Source organism: Carassius carassius, chromosome 19, assembly GCF_963082965.1.
Source record: "Carassius carassius chromosome 19, fCarCar2.1, whole genome shotgun sequence".
NCBI lineage: Eukaryota > Metazoa > Chordata > Actinopteri > Cypriniformes > Cyprinidae > Carassius > Carassius carassius.
Window position 1 is genome coordinate 30,035,083 of NC_081773.1, and position 17,973 is coordinate 30,053,055.

The 17,973-nt window shown below is 41.4% G+C and overlaps 1 protein-coding gene across 3 annotated transcripts in view; it reads right to left on the bottom strand.

Annotated features, from left to right (window-relative positions):
* The window catches only part of slc4a10b (solute carrier family 4 member 10b), a 66,274-nt gene that overhangs the window by 46,140 nt on the left and 2,161 nt on the right, over window positions 1–17,973 (bottom strand). The window contains exon 2 of one of the 3 annotated variants that reach the window (XM_059500647.1): window positions 7,262–7,291. The exons of 1 other annotated variant lie outside the window; for it this stretch is intronic. In XM_059500647.1, coding sequence (XP_059356630.1) covers window positions 7,262–7,291 — 30 coding nt within the window. Of the gene's footprint in view, window positions 1–3,067; window positions 3,356–7,261; window positions 7,292–17,973 lie in introns of those variants that run through there. One more of the 3 variants, XM_059500649.1, reaches the window with a different exon arrangement.

Sequence of the window (17,973 nt, forward strand, 5' to 3'; positions counted from 1 at the left end):
AAAAATTTCAGAAAACCTTTTTCAGAACATTGGCCGAAGTTCAAACATTCTTTTTAAGTTTTGAAAACATTCTGAATATAATTCTTTTTGTTACATTTTAAAAATGTTTGTTTAGCAAACTTTACGACAAATGTTACATTTTGATCATTTTGCAAACATAATGAAAATGTTATTTTTAAATGTTACCTGAACATTCTAAATCAAGTAACATTTAAAAAATGGAATTCAAACCAATATTCTGTGAACAATGCATAACATTATTGCGCCAATATTTTTTCAAAAATTTTAGGAAGATTTTTAAAGTTTTATTAATTTTACTTGAAGAAAATCGTTCAAAGAACCTGATCAGAAGTTTAAAAACTTTTTTTTTTTAATGTTCCCAATTAGTTATGAAACATTACATATGTCCTCTACTACAGCCAGCTTTTAAATTATTATTATTTTATTTTTTTTGCAAATTTTGTTCCTGCCAACATTATGGAATCATTCAATTTAAAATTTTGCAAACATTATGGGAATGTTAGATTTTAATGCCCTCTGTACATTTTGAAAAAAAGGTTACATTTAGAAAATGGAATTCAAAAAAAGTTCTGTTAATTAAATTTTTGCACTTAAATTTTGAGAACCAGGAACTAATAATATTATTAATAACTATGTTGCCAGAAGAACACTTGTTCATCATTTTCAAAAGCAAAAAAAACATGTTGTGAGAATGGAATAAAACAAACTAGAAATTCAGTTCACAGGCAGAATTGTAGATTTTACTTCAATATATTTCAGAAAAACCCTACCGTAAACAGCACATAAAAAACTGAGATTGCCCTGTTAACATGTCAGTCACAGACGTTTCATTTCTTGGCCAGATGAAGCTGCAAAGTGGACGAGACTGATCGTCACCATCTTGTTCTTCATGGCTATATTCTCTTGTGGATCAGATAGATTCCAGCTGGCTGAAAGAGACTGCTTTGGGATAATTTTAGAAGCAACATATCTGCAAAATAACACTTGAATAGTTACAGCTTTTGTTTTCTTAGTATTCAGGTCCATTATCACTGAATATAATCTCATTTTTTATGAAAATTTCCAAAGAAAAGAACTTTGGATTTTCCCCAAAATAACAGAAGGAGCGATCAGCTTAATTTTAATGCTGTTTACTAACAGAAAATGGACACAAATTGACATGAAATCCTCTTAGACACAGGAAAAAATACTTTTGTGCACTTAAACCTCGTGAAAGGATAAACTCACAAAAGATTCTGGGAAAAGTAAAATCTTTTGGACCCCAACGTTCTTCAAAACACATTCCACAATATAAAGAAACTCATACAACTTTGGACTGACATGAGGGTAAGTATATGATGACAGACTTTTCATTTTTGGTAGCGCTATCTCTTTAAAGCAACATGAGGGCAGTCAGAGAGCGGAGAGATTAGCAAACATCCCGTGATGGTTCGCATTGATTTAATTGGATGAAGCAGATAATCATACTGCACATCCTCAAAGGGCTGATGGAGGAGAATATCACTATAAGCTGCAGCACAAAATCCACAGAGAGCAGTTCAGTGCAGTAAATGCTGAAGCAGCCCAAAGCATGAGGAAAGCAGGTTCACTCGTGGCCATATTTGCAACACCTCCATTCACATGGGCATCCAAGATCAAGTCTTATATACTTCAATGGATTAAATCTCAAAAACTGCTTGCCAAACTCTCCCATATATTGTTTCCTGACACCAAATAGCATTAAAAAGGCTTATACTGTATAATATAACATGAAGTCAAATGACAAAAGTCAAAAGACAAGCAAATGAAAACATTCAAATAAGATACAATGGACAAATTAATATGAATTAGCCACCGATTAGCAACTTAATTGCACAGACATGTGAAGCAAACTTTATCAGCCCTAGAGCGTGGTGGAAATTATTAATGCATATAAAATAGTTGTGATGTGTTGACACTATTATTGTTAACTGAAACTAAAATCCTGAAAATTATTTTCGTTACTTGAAATAAAATAAGTGCAATGAAATCAAATTTTCAAAAGTTACATTTATTTTTTACTTCAGCTCATTGCCAAAGTAACATTTTTCATTTTCGTTCAGTTTAACTAGAGGTTCACAAATAAAACGAATTAATAGAAATGTATCAATTTTATATATACAAAAAGGAATAAAAATGACAAAAACACATATCAACGATACTGAAATAACATTGGTGTTGGCTTAATATTTGTAAAATAGTACATTTTTCATTCAACTGAAGCATTTTTTACCTATAATTTACAGCATTTAATGACATATATTTTTAGTTAGCATTTCTTTCACTTAGTATGTCATCTAAAAAAAAATGTTCCATTACGGCATTATTGTGTTCTCCACAAAGAAAATGTTTTACCAGAAGAAGGCTTCTTAGAACATTTTGGAATATTATAATATTTGGAATAATGCCTTAAAATGCTGTGTAGTTAGTATCTACACTCTCAGAATTTTTTTTAATAAAATCCACAAAGCTGTCAATGAGATGGGATCCTAAAGTAGTACTCAAAGCATACATATTTATACCTTGAAAGGGTTAACATCCCAGTGACCATTTTGTACCCTTATTTCTCATAGTATACAGTACTAAAAAGAAGGCAAGGGACGAAGCAGTGTCAGAGATCTGTGCTGGATTTACGGGAGGTCTTGACCGACATCTGCAGCATGTAACCTGCTTCTGACTGTAGCAGCAGAGGCTTCCTACACCCCTCCTCCACAGCACTAACCATGCATCTGATCAATGACATTCAGCCTGCAGAAAACACGCTGCATCCTCTGCAATAAACAGACTACATCACCCACAGTTCTGTAGCGCACTACTGCAGTTTGCACTATTGCACACTGTTCAAACAACAGCTAAATGTAATTATCTAAATCATGCATATTATCTGGCAATATTAGTACTGCAATACCAAAATCAAGGGCATCATAAAAATTCATGCATTTTCTAAATCCTAGAACTTGGCAGTGTTTGCATTGAGCAGATGCCACTAAAACCTGAACTTGAGTAAAAACCAGTATGCCGCTCATACCTGAGAGTCCAGTCGGCTGTAAAGATCCAAATTCTGCATATCCCTGGTGTTTTTCACTCCAGACTGAGTCAGGACGGTTTCACCTCATGCAGCATGCACTTCAGCTGATGTCCAACTTCAGCGCATTCACATACAAACACACACTCGTGCACACACACACACACACACACAGCGATTACAGCAGTGACATCAGCAGCGTCTCTCCCATTCAAAAACACTGTCTTTATCTCATTCTGTCTCTTTCTCTCTCATAGGGAGGAACTGCTTCTCATCCCGGTGTTGCACCAGTGTATTCTGCTCGCCTCCTCCCCAGAGGCATGCTGGGAGTGGACTGCTGACCTGTCAGAAGAGGCCTGACCTTGTTCTCTTGCTCTCTCTCTCTCTCTTTATCTCACCTATGAGATCTAATATACCTGGAGAAAACTATCTTCTAGCATTTCCATTCATCTCAGTGGCAGTTCTTGACTCCCTGGAATAATTGTTTGAGCAAATCACCTCCGCCAAAAATATGACTCGTCAATCTAAAGTCACAGGAACACAATAACTGACTGATTGACCCTTCACTAGTGACTATCCTGAGCTGTGACATCAAAGCAAGCAATCTTTTTTTTTTTTTTTAAGACATGATATAGTTAAATAATAACACAAAATCAAGAATGGCATTTTCCCGGATATCAGTGAATGCCATCACAAATGTGATGTTGATTTTATACAACAGATGAACAAAAAAAGAAGTTCATTATTTAAAAAAAAATAAGTGTTAATTATTGTTATTGACAAAATCACATAATAATGGTGATATCCTTTCTTATCAAAAATACCATTCATATGTGTACGGTCTGTACGAATTGTTTATGTTTTGGAAAGAAGTCGATTGAGAAGTCGATTAGGGTCTGTTCACACCAATAATGTTAACTAAAGATAACTATAACAATAACCATGTTTGTGCATGTGTGTGATTGTGTGTGCAGTTCAAAAGTTTTTAAACATTTGAAAAAAAAGCTGCATGCTGAACAGTTTAATCTTAGCTTTTATTTCCCCATAATTATCTGATGCCAGCTTAACAAATGCATAAACTTAATCTTAAAGGATCTTAAACCATGTCCTTGATGCTGCACTGGACTGTGTGTGTGTGTGTGTGTGTGTGTGTGTGTTTGTGTGTGTGTGTGTGTGTGTGTGTGTGTGTGTGTGTGTGTGTGTGTGTGTGTGTGTGTGTGTGTGTTTGTGTGTGTGTGTGTGTGTGTGTGTTTGTGTGTGTGTGTGTGTGTGTGTGTGTGTGTGTAAATATATATATATATATATACAGTACAGACCAAAAGTTTGGAAACATTACTATTTTTAATGTTTTTGAAAGAAGTTTCTTCTGCTCATCAAGCCTGCATTTATTTGATCAAAAATACAGAAAAAACAGTAATATTGTGATATATTATTACAACTTAAAATAATTGTTTTTAAATTTATCATTTATTTCTGTGATGCAAAGCTGAATTTTTAGGATCATTATCACATGATCCTTTAGAAATCATTCTAATATGATGATTCATTATCAAAGTTGGAAACAGTTCTGCTGCTTAATATTTTTTCAGAACATGTGATACTTTTTAGGATACTTTGATGAATAAAAAGTACAAAAAAAAAAAAAAAAGAAGCTATATTTTTAAAATATAAATATTTAGTAATAACAATATACACTACTGGTCAGTAATTTTTTTCTTTCTTTTCTTTAAATAAAACCAATACTTTTATTCAGCAAGGATGTGTTAAATTGATAAAAGTGATAGTAAAAAAAAAATATATTATTAGAAATTGTTTTTTATTTTGAATAAATGCAGTTCTTTTTAACCTTTTATTCATCAAATATATTAGACAGCAGAACTGTTTCCAACACTCATAATAAATCAGAATATTAGAATGATTTCTAAATGATCATGTGATAGACCGGATGTTACATGTGACACTGAAGGCTGGAGGAATGATGCTGAAAATTCAGCTTTGCATCACAGGAATAAATTATTTTTTTAAAGTATATTCAAATAGAAAACTATTATTTTAAGTTGTAATTATATTTCACAATATTACTGTTTTTTCTGTATTTTTGATCAAATAAATGCAGGCTAGAAGAAACTTCTTTCAAAAACATTAAAAATAGTAATGTTTCCAAACTTTTGGTCTGTACTGTATATATATATATATTATTATATATATATTAGTGCTGTCAAATGATTAATTGTGATTAATTGCATCCAAAATAAAGGTTTTTGTCTTGTTTACATAGCATATGTGTGTGTACTGTGTATATTTATTATGTATATATAAATACACACCCATGCATGTAAGAAAAATTTTATGTTTATATATTGCATTTATTAATATATAATATAAATTATTGAATATAAATATATACATGTAAATACTCACAAACATTTTCAAAATATATACTGTATGTGAGTGTATTTATATACACATAATAAATATAGGCTACACATTACACACAGATATATTACATAAATAAAAGCTTTTATTTTGGATACGATTAGGGCTGCCCTTGACTAAAGATTTTTCTGGTAAACTAGTAGTCATTCATTTTAAGCATTATAGTTGACTAATCGCACGTTTATTAATAAACCATTTAAATAATTATAATAAACCTTTAATTGCCTACATATCCTAATAAGTGCTCAAGCACACGCATAAAGCTTGCCACAATAACACAAGTAATGATTATGAATGTGTGTCAGGGCAAAACAGTAAGGAGGCTGCATTAACATTTGAATAATTCACTAATAAATAAACAAGTGCTTTCTTTGTTCAGGGTTTAAGAGATGAAGTCGGTGACACTGAATCGTCATCTCCACAGCACATTTGTATGTCCTGCCGGATGTACTGTATTACCACAAAAATCAGCCGTTAACAATCTGCGTGACTTCGCCAATGTGGATTTTTTTTCTGCGACTAAGCGACTAATAAAATTTTGGGCAACCAAGCCTCTTCTGGTCGACTAACGATTAGTCGACTATTAGAGGGCAGCCCTAGATGCAATTAAATATGATTAATGGTTTGACAGAATCCAATGTTGACTAGTAATATATTTGTATTTCATTCAATACTTTGTATGAAATTTAAAGTGGCAAGAGTTCTTCAGATATGTCTCACGGGCTTCGTTTTTGTGTTTAAAACCAGTAAGAAATGTAATGATTTGTGATACAGAGAACTTGAGACAAGTTAAACTTTTAACATGATGTTATATATGAGTTCTTCTGAGTACGTTTTAATACATACACTACAGCAAGAATGATGTCTAGCTGATAAAGCATAACTACAAAATTGTGTTTCCACGGCTGTTCAAGGTCCACAATTTGTAAAATTCCCTACTATCCTGTGTGGAAAGCAATACTCTGAAAACTGTCCATCCTTCACCTTTGTGTGCCCCTGTCTGATGAAAGTACAAGGCTTTGCTTGTGTGCCACAGATTCAGCACAAATATAGAAGCAGATCAAACGCTCTCAGACAAGAGGAGATGTCAGTGTGGTGCATTTCGCTGATCTTCTGCTGGGCTTTTCCTCATTTCAAAAATGTGCTGTCTATCAAAACAATACATAAATGATACTTTTCATGAAAATAACCACCAAAAAGCCAATGCAGCTCATCTAATAATTGTTCATTGTAAGATCAAAGGAGAATGATTTAAAAACATGCCATAAAGCTCTTATAAGCAACTAGATTACTGTACGCATCTGGTGATTTTTCAAGGTCTTTTCTGACTAAAATCCTGCAGATTTGAGCATGTGGTGAGCAGATTGACAGAGGAAAGATTTATAACTTCTGTGACCTTTTGGTGTCTAGAAGCTTCAATGCTGCTGAATCCATGAGCTGCATACTGAGAAACGAATGACACGAGGAAGAAACTGCTGCAGCAGGAATTCATACTGTGATTTTAAGCTTTGACTGAGTTTTGGATGGCAGTGATTTCTCCTTACTCAGTCACAGTGATTAGATTGAATAATGTCAGATGCATTGAAAATTATTTATGCTGACAGCAGGTTCTGGAACAGCGTTCCTGGACCTTCGGATCCTAATATTTTGGCAGTTTCTTTGTCAGTACAATCCATCCGTCCATTTATGTTCCAGTCCGGTATGTGTGATATATCAACCATCATAATAAACGAACAAAGTGTATTAAATATTTCTACTCACCACACTTTGTCTTCCAGGAGACGTGACCTCCTGCAAAACACAAATATTTACAGATCAAATTCCTGTCATTTGTTTTGACTCACTCTAATAATTGCTGTTCATTAATTAACACATTACAGCATTCACACATATACAGGACTTCTTCATAATCTTCTGAATTGTGTCAGCACAATGCACTATGTGCACACTGTTAAGTAACATTTATATGTTGTTGCTTTGTTTTTACAGTATGCATTAGGGCTGCACTATTTTAGGGGAAATATAAAATTTTATAATAGTAATAAAAATAATTATTATAAAAAAAATACTAATATTTCCTATTTGTTTTTGTCTAGTCATATTAATACTACTACTACTGAAAATAATAATACAATTATTATTTTTTTATATTTTGATAATAATAATTGTTATTATTGTTATTATTATTATATATATTATTTGGTTTTTATCTAGTAATTTAAATAGTAATTAATACATTACTAGACAAGAAATATTCCTTTATAATAAGTTGCTTACGTGTAAATGAACACAGTGCTGCATTTTACTCTGACACATGCAGTGCATATATTTATTTATTTATTTAATCACAGTTTTTTTTATTCAATAATCACACTATATTGTGATTTCGGTTTTACTTTGACCAATCATGCTGCCCTACTATGCATTTAAATTTTTTATATATTATTTTTAAGTAAAAACACAGGAATGAGGGGTTTGTAATTTAAGTGTATTTTAAGATATAACCCATAACATCCCTAAATTAATCAACATTAACTTTACAGTTAAAAACCATGGTGAATCTGACCATTCTTGTTTTCAGTTCATTATCTAAAACAGTTTAGTCACAGGCTTGCTACTGTGGTATTGTGGGATTGACAGCAGAGCGCAGCAAGAGGTGAGAGCATTAGAAAGTTGTGAAATGCTGAACTTCATGCAAAACGACAGACAAACTCTGTCAAACGCATTTAAAACTCTAAAAAAAATGATGCAAATGCATTTAATTCAGATTTAAAATGACGTTTGCATGCTTTCATTTGCAGCTTAACTGGCAAAAGCATATTACACAAACACCAGCTGAGCATTCACAATCATGCATGCGCGTGTACATTTACAGGAAATAAACATCATATATCTGTCATTTTGGACAGCATTGAGTGAATTTCTTCTGGTTTTAATTTTATTTTACCCCATTAAAAAGAGAGGACACGTTTAACAGAGGAAGTGCCAGGACATCTTCCCTTTCAAACACCAATTAGTTTTAAAACAACCACAGAAGCCTTGCGTACATGCTTAATCTCTGCTAAAGGCCATTACATGAGCATCTCTTGCGGATTATCCAAAAACACTGCGAGAAGACTTAGGATAGAGTTATCATACATATCAGTACATTCATACTGAAATTACGAGCTCTAGACTGCAACAACCGATTAGTCTTAACAATATGCTTAATTGGATCTCATCTATCTTCATCTCAGAGGCACAATTTACCTGCTTCAGAGTGACAGAATCACTATCAACAGTTTCACGTTTATTTTCCATTAAGCAATAATAAGCAGCTTTGTCAGTCTGCTCGGGACTCACGCTGAGCGGGAAATATTTTTTAGTGTCATCTGAATAATAAAGCTTAGCTTTGTTTTAGCAAAGAGCTTTGCAAAACCCATCATTATATTGTCCTGTGATACATGACAGATGAAACCTTTGGAAGATCTTCTTCATGTGCTAAACTTTCATATATTTGTGGTTTAGACATATACAGTTTAAAATGCAATAACTGTTTTAAGTTCATAAATCATGAAATGAGCTCAATAAATATAGTAAATTAAGACCAAGTACTAAAGTACTTCATCACCTTAAATACATGTCTACAAGTTAGTTTTTATTTCATTTTTTGACCTTGAATATCATGAATATCATTACTTTAACATCACACTCCATTTAAAATTTCAACTTACCTAATATAATATATATAAAAGATATTTTAAAGAAAATTACTGACCTTAACAAATAATCATAAGAGTCTACAGGGGTCCTTTTTATGATGTCATTTCCTGGTTTCCGCCTTTGTGACATGACCCCAAAATATTACATCACACTTGGATTCGGCAGACAAAAGTTTTAATATTAATAATATGTTAAATGTATATAAAATTATATTTGATATTATAATATTGAATAATATAACATAATTATTAAATATTTAAATATTTATATTTAATTTGTATTATATTATATTATTTGTGTTATATGTATATATATATGTTATAAAATATTTTACAGCATATATAAAATTGTCTTTCTGCTTTGATTCGGCAGACAAAAGTACTAATAAAGATATGATGTATTTACATAAATTATATAAACAATTAATCAATTGATAAATAAAAAATTATACATTTATATTGAATAATATTTCAAATTGTCACAATGCAGTAAGGGAGCACCATGGAAAAACAGGATCTGGGTCCAAATGCAGGTGAAATTAGATTTATTTAACAGAAAGGCAGACAATAAAAAAAACAGATCAGAACGTATAAACAAAACAGTATCAGGTGAGGGATACAAATTCGGCACCAACGTGCTTGCATCAACCTACACACAACAAATAACTACAATTACAATTCAGCCAGGCAGAGTAATGGGAGTGTGGTGTATAAATAGTCCATGACAATAAGGAACAGCTGAGGGTGTAATAAGTGACAGGTGTATGGAGTTTGGGGAATGGAGTCCGGGAGGATGGGAGATGGTGGCCTCTGATGGTGAGAGGGAGAAATGCAGGGCCCAGACTCATAACAGAACCCTCTCTCTAAGGAACACTGCCGCCTCTGGAGCTTTGTGAGCGGACACCGCCACCTCGAGGGAACTGTGAGCGGACACCGGCGCCTCTGGAGCTTTGTGAGCGGACACCGCCTCCTCGAGGGAACTGTGAGCGGACACCGCCGCCTCTGGAGCTTTGTGAGCGGACACTGCCACCTCTGGAGCTTTGTGAGCGGACACCGCCCCCTCGAGGGAACTGTGAGCGGACACCGCCGCCTCGAGGGAACTGTGAGCGGACACCGCCGCCTCGAGGGAACTGTGAGTGGACACCGCCGCCTCTGGAGCTTTGTGAGTGGACACCGCCACCTCGAGGGAACTGTGAGCGGACACCGCCGCCTCTGGAGCTTTGTGAGCGGACACCGCCCCCTCGAGGGAACTGTGAGCGGACACCGCCGCCTCTGGAGCTTTGTGAGCGGACACCGCCCCCTCGAGGGAACTGTGAGCGGACACCGCCGCCTCGAGGGAACTGTGAGCGGACACTGCCGCCTCTGGAGCTTTGTGAGCGGACACCGCCCCCTCGAGGGAACTGTGAGCGGACACCGCCGCCTCTGGAGCTTTGTGAGCGGACACCGCCCCCTCGAGGGAACTGTGAGCGGACACCGCCGCCTCTGGAGCTTTGTGAGCGGACACTGCCACCTCTGGAGCTTTGTGAGCGGACACCGCCCCCTCGAGGGAACTGTGAGCGGACACCGCCGCCTCGAGGGAACTGTGAGCGGACACCGCCGCCTCGAGGGAACTGTGAGCGGACACCGCCGCCTCTGGAGCTTTGTGAGTGGACACCGCCACCTCGAGGGAACTGTGAGCGGACACCGCCGCCTCTGGAGCTTTGTGAGTGGACACCGCCCCCTCGAGGGAACTGTGAGCGGACACTGCCGCCTCTGGAGCTTTGTGAGCGGACACCGCCACCTCTGGAGCTTTGTGAGTGGACACCGCCCCCTCGAGGGAACTGTGAGCGGACACCGCCGCCTCTGGAGCTTTGTGAGCGGACAACGCCCCCTCGAGGGAACTGTGAGCGGACACCGCCGCCTCTGGAGCTTTGTGAGCGGACACCGCCACCTCGAGGGAACTGTGAGCGGACACCGCCTCCTCTGGAGCTTTGTGAGTGGACACCGCCCCCTCGAGGGAACTGTGAGCGGACACCGCCGCTCTGGAGCTTTGTGAGTGGACACCGCCCCCTCGAGGGAACTGTGAGCGGACACCGCCGCCTCGAGGGAACTGTGAGCGGACACCGCCGCCTCGAGGGAACTGTGAGCGGACACCGCCGCCTCTGGAGCTTTGTGAGTGGACACCGCCACCTCGAGGGAACTGTGAGCGGACACCGCCGCCTCTGGAGCTTTGTGAGTGGACACCGCCCCCTCGAGGGAACTGTGAGCGGACACTGCCGCCTCTGGAGCTTTGTGAGCGGACACCGCCACCTCTGGAGCTTTGTGAGTGGACACCGCCCCCTCGAGGGAACTGTGAGCGGACACCGCCGCCTCTGGAGCTTTGTGAGCGGACAACGCCCCCTCGAGGGAACTGTGAGCGGACACCGCCGCCTCTGGAGCTTTGTGAGCGGACACCGCCACCTCGAGGGAACTGTGAGCGGACACCGCCTCCTCTGGAGCTTTGTGAGTGGACACCGCCCCCTCGAGGGAACTGTGAGCGGACACCGCCGCTCTGGAGCTTTGTGAGTGGACACCGCCCCCTCGAGGGAACTGTGAGCGGACACTGCCGCCTCTGGAGCTTTGTGAGCGGACACCACCCCCTCGAGGGAACTGTGAGCGGACACCGCCGCCTCTGGAGCTTTGTGAGCGGACACCGCCACCTTGAGGGAACTGTGAGCAGACACCACTGCCTCTGGAGCTTTGTGAGAATGCACCGCCACTCGCACTGACCTCAACAGAGGATCCTGCTTACTGTGTATCAGCCCAGGACGGCCCAGAAAAGGGCATGAGGTTTCGGGAACAGCTGACAAGACCACTGAAGTCTCCTGGATCGCTGCTCCGAGAGAACTGTGAGAACTGGACACCGCCGTCTCTGGAGTTTTGTGAGTGGACACCGCCACCTCGAAGGAACTGTGAGCGGACACCGCCGCCTCTGGAGCTTTGTGAGCGGACACCGTCCCCTCGAGGGAACTGTGAGCGGACACCGCCCCCTCGAGGGAACTGTGAGCGGACACCGCCACCTCTGGAGCTTTGTGAGCGGACACCGCCCCCTCGAGGGAACTGTGAGCGGACACCGCCGCCTCTGGAGCTTTGTGAGTGGACACCGCCACCTCGAGGGAGCTGTGAGCGGACACCGCCACCTCTGGAGCTTTGTGAGCGGACACCGCCACCTCGAGGGAACTGTGAGCGGACACCGCCACCTCTGGAGCTTTGTGAGCGGACACCGCCGCCTCTGGAGCTTTGTGAGCGGACACCGCCACCTCTGGAGCTTTGTGAGCGGACACCGCCACCTCGAGGGAACTGTGAGCGGACACCACTGCCTCTGGAGCTTTGTGAGTATGCACCGCCACTCGCACTGACCTCAACAGAGGATCCTGCACACTGCGTATCAGCCCAGGACAGCCCAGAAAAGGGCATGAGGTTATGGGAACAGCTGACAAGACCAATGAAGTCTCCTGGATCACTGCTCCGAGAGAATTATGAGCGGGTTCCGCAGCGAACTCCACCATGAAGGATGAGCCTCTCAAGTAAAGAGCTTGATTGACATATTCCTCCAGTGACTCCTCGGGGTGCCGGTAAGGCACAAGGGACTTGAAGGGCTCGGCTAGGCCTCCCCAGAAAAAAGACCATGAGGCAGGTCTTCTCCATAGCCATCCGGCGAGCCGCTCCAACGAAATCCCTGGCGTAATCCTCAAAGCTCCGGTCTCCCTGGTGGATGTCGAAGAGCTCCCTGCTGGACCCATGTTTGCTGTCTGAATTCTGTCATAAAGCAGTAAGGGAGCACTGTGGAAAAACAGGGTCTTGGTCCAAATGGAGGTGAAATGAGAGTTATTGAACAGAAAGGCAGAAAAAATAAACAAAAATAACAGATCAGAATGGATAAACATTCGGCAACCAATGTGCTTACATCAACCTACACACAACAAATAACTACAATTACAATTCAGCCAGGCAGAGTAGTGGGAGTGTGGTGTATAAATAGTCCAAGACAGTAAGGAACAGCTGAGGGTGTAATAAGTTACAGGTGTGAGAAGTTTGGGGAATGGAGTCCGTGAAGATGGGAGATGGCAGTTTCTGATGGTGAGAGGGAAAAAAGCAGGGCCTGGACTCATGACAAATATAATATTTTAATAATTAAAAATATTTATATATTAAAAATTTAAAATGTATATTTATATATATAAATATTTGAAAATGTTATATATTATAACAAAATTGTTATATTTTACATTTATATGAATTTTTTTTACTGCTTTTAACCCAAATTATTGAAAAAATATAATAATAATAATAAAATAATAATAAAATAATAATAATAAAATACATCAAACAACTTAATTTACTATCACACCACAAGCTTTATTAAAGTACCACAGAAAGCATAAAAACTACTTATAAAAACTTAATTTTAATTAAATAACATGACTAGGTTTATTCAAGTCACTGTGTGCATAAATTAATTGTTTATATATTTTAAACAATTTAATAGATGCAGATAGAAAAAGTCACAAATCCTTAAATAGCACGTGCTGTAAATGAAAAGCATCACACAAATGACTGATACCGCAGATAATCCTAATTACACATGTGCTAATGTGCTTTAAAGGGGTCATATGATGCAATTACAAGCTGTTCGTGAATAGATAAGATCCCTAAAGTTGCAAAGACTAAAGTCTCAAACCTAAAGTGATATTCTTTATTAAAGTTAAGACTCGTCCACACCCTCCTAAAACACCTTGTTTAAATACGCCCCCACATGTCTACGTCACGATGTGGAAAGATTTGCATACCGCTGCCCAAATGTTCACGCAAAGAAAGAAGGCGTACCTTTGATTCTCGCTGTAGTCACTGGTGCCAATGTCGTGGAGAAGCTGTTTCATTGTGAAAGCTAAACTACTTTGTTTGGCCTTCCAAAAGAGAACATGGTTTTATGTTTATGCGGCACAATGCAACACAATGTGTAAAATCACAGTATAAGTCATTATAATCAGTAATTATGTCCCCACTGGATGCAACAAATGTCTTGTTTTTAATGTGTTTTATTGTTTTTTCTTGTTGCGCCAGTGTTCTGACCGGGACACGGCATCACAGTAAAGGGGCATAACATTTCCGTCACACGCTTGAGGCACGCGGCCAATCACAAAGCATTGGATAGCTGGCCAATCAGAGCACACCTCACTTTTCAGAATGATGAGCTTTGTAAAAATCGACGTGTTTCAGGCAGGCTGAGCATATAGGAGAAACAATAAAGTACAGTATGTGGAAAATAATGTTTTTTTTTTTTTTAACCTTAAACCACATAAACACATTTCATTACACCAAATACAAAATAATGTTCTTTTCAGCAACGTCATATGACCCCTTTAAACACAAACCTGGTCAAGACTGTATAAGGGTCATTCAAAAGCTGCTTTTCTGCCATCACTGGATTACTAAATAAAATAAACGTTTTGGGCTGATTAGAGGTGCTTGTTTGAATGATTAAACATATACTTTCTGCATTTTCGGGTGTAGAAAGTACAAGTCTCCAACAAACACAAACACACTCAGCATTTCAGGGTCACTGGATTTGGTCTAAAGGGACTTTGAATTCAGTGCGGTTTTACGTCTCTAATATCTTAAGATCATAAGTCCTTACTCTAACTACTACTAACGTTAACACTGTAAAGCCTGAAGTAAATAATAGTCAGAAAAATCCTTTTTTTCTTCTTTTTTTTATTGAACAGTTTATTTTTTGTTGATTTTCATAATAGATATATCAGGATTTTATGACTCATATACTCCGTTATAGTGAGAATACGGAGGAAGAACACCTCAATTTTATTCAGAGGCCCAAAATGAGCACAAATATTTGGTACAGAAGAAGAAATTCTGAGATCTTCAAAACAGCGTAACAGAATATTTACATAAAATGATACAAATATCAGTTTTCACACTGCATCCCCAATAATATGTCTTAGTAAGTGTAATGAATTAAACCCTTTGTAATCGTCGGCAAGAAGGAGGCGGGAACCGGCGGACAATCAAACGACATTTAATAATTCAAAATAAACACAAAACAGCGCATCAGCCCCTCACGGACGACTGATGCGCACAAAATAAAACCAAAACACAACTAAAAGCCCAGGCCTGGTCCTCTCTCGTCCTTCACTGTCATCGCTCCAGTTTTATATCCTTCCATCTCCTCCGTGGGCCTCGAGACCGGCAGTGGGTCGAACAGGTGTAGTTCATCTCCAATCACTCCACCGACCTCGCTCCCACGTCACTCGGCCCCGCCCCACTCGTCACATACCCCCATCGCCCCTCGCAGGCCGGGGGGTACTCCTGAGACTGCGCTCTACTATCCCCCCCCCTCCCTCCGGGGGGGACCGCTCACGGGGACCTGCGGGAACCTGGGGGTAGGACAGACGAGGCGAGAAAAACGGAGATGGAAGGAGGAGCGACAGAGACGAGAGAGGGGAGAGAGGAAAAAAAAAAAAAAAAATTCCGGTTCCCAGACGCACTGCTGCTCGGCCCTCCACCAGCTGGGTGATCTTCTCCGCGGTGCCTGGCGGTGGCACTGGACGGCCCTCGGCGGACTGCACGACACTCCTCCGCCTCCGGTGGACGGCGACGGCTCCTCCGGTTTTGGGCAGCCAGCAGGAGTCCCCCGTTCCCTGCCCCTCCGGATATCTTCACGGAGGCAGCAGGCTCCGGCCCCCTGGCGAACGGCGCCGACTCCTCCGCTCCCTCACGGACTGCAGCCGCCCCTCCATATCGTGGGCGGTCGGCAGCGAGCTCGCCCGTCCCCGGCAACTCGCTCCAGTCCACCGCCTCGAGCGTCCATGGCGGCACACTCCTCGCCTGCTCTGTGGCACCGCGGATTCACCACAGCGGCGAGGGATCTTCAGCAGCGCGTCCCTCCTTCTCCCGGGCTTCGGCACCACTGTAATGAATTAAACCCTTTGTAATCGTCGGCAAGAAGGAGGCGGGAACCGGCGGACAATCAAACGACATTTAATAATTCAAAATAAACACAAAACAGCACACCAGCCCCTCACGGACGACTGATGCGCACAAAATAAAACCAAAACACAACTAAAAGCCCAGGCCTGGTCCTCTCTCGTGTTTCACTGTCGTCGCTCCAGTTTTATATCCTTCCATCTCCTCCGTGGGCCTCGAGACCGGCAGTGGGTCGAACAGGTGTAGTTCATCTCCAATCACTCCACCGACCTCGCTCCCACGTCACTCGGCCCCGCCCCACTCGTCACATACCCCCATCGCCCCTCGCAGGCCGGGGGGTACTCCTGAGACTGCGCTCTACTCCCCCCCCCCCCCCTCCCTCCGGGGTGGACCGCTCAAGGGGACCTGTGGGAACCTGGGGGTAGGACAGACGAGGCGAGAGAAACGGAGAAGGAAGGAGGAGCGACAGAGACGAGAGAGGGGAGAGAGGAAAAAAAAAATAAAAAATTCCGGTTCCCAGACGCACTGCTGCTCGGCCCTCCACCAGCTGGGTGATCTCCTCCGCGGTGCCTGGTGGTGGCACTGGACGGCCCTCGGCGGACGGCACGACACTCCTCCGCCGCCCGGTGGACGGCGACGGCTCCTCCGGTTTTGGGCCGCCGGCAGGAGTCCCCCGTTCCCTGCCCCTCCGGGTATCTTCACGGAGGCAGCAGGCTCCGGCCCCCTGGCGAACGGCGCCGACTCCTCCGCTCCCTCACGGACTGCAGCCGCCCCTCCATATCGTGGGCGGTCGGCAGCGAGCTCGCCCGTCCCCGGCAACTTGCTCCAGTCCACCGCCTCGAGCGTCCATGGCGGCACACTCCTCGCCTGCTCTGTGGCACCGCGGATTCACCACAGCGGCGAGGGATCTTCAGCAGCGCGTCCCTCCTTCTCCCGGGCTTCGGCACCACTGTAATGAATTAAACCCTTTGTAATCGTCGGCAAGAAGGAGGCGGGAACCGGCGGACAATCAAACGACATTTAATAATTCAAAATAAACACAAAACAGCACACCAGCCCCTCACGGACGACTGATGCGCACAAAATAAAACCAAAACACAACTAAAAGCCCAGGCCTGGTCCTCTCTCGTCCTTCACTGTCATCGCTCCAGTTTTATATCCTTCCATCTCCTCCGTGGGCCTCGAGACCGGCAGTGGGTCGAACAGGTGTAGTTCATCTCCAATCACTCCACCGACCTCGCTCCCACGTCACTCGACCCCGCCCCACTCGTCATAGTAAGATGATATTTGAGTTCTTAGTTTTATGATCAAATAATATAATTCCATGTAATACAATGATTCAGAGAAGCCTGATGATCATATTTGATAATCACCTTTCAACGTGATTTTTCTAAAAAATGATCTATGGATAATCAAGTAAACCAAAACGTCTTCAGTCCAGTAAGTGTTCATCTTCTTGCATTTACTTCTGTAAGTTAATGGTGGGATTCATCTGTGATTTAAGCCCTTTCTGTATCATACTTGCTGAAATACATATTCAGAAACTTCTTCATCTCACAAAGTCAGAAACCCGTCTCAGAAATGAACCACAGCCTGGCTTGGATGCAGTTTGTCACGTCTAACAAAAATAGAGTCCACTGCATGTGGACAAGTGCAAATGAGCTCTGGCCTGATAAATCTAGGCCTGTCTGAGACGCTCCAGATGCAACAGCAGCTTTAAGGCCAAAGATCTGGACTGCTATTATGAAACAAACAGGGTTTATTGATGCAGGAACCGGAGAGGAATAATGTTTTGCTGTTCTACGTTTAACT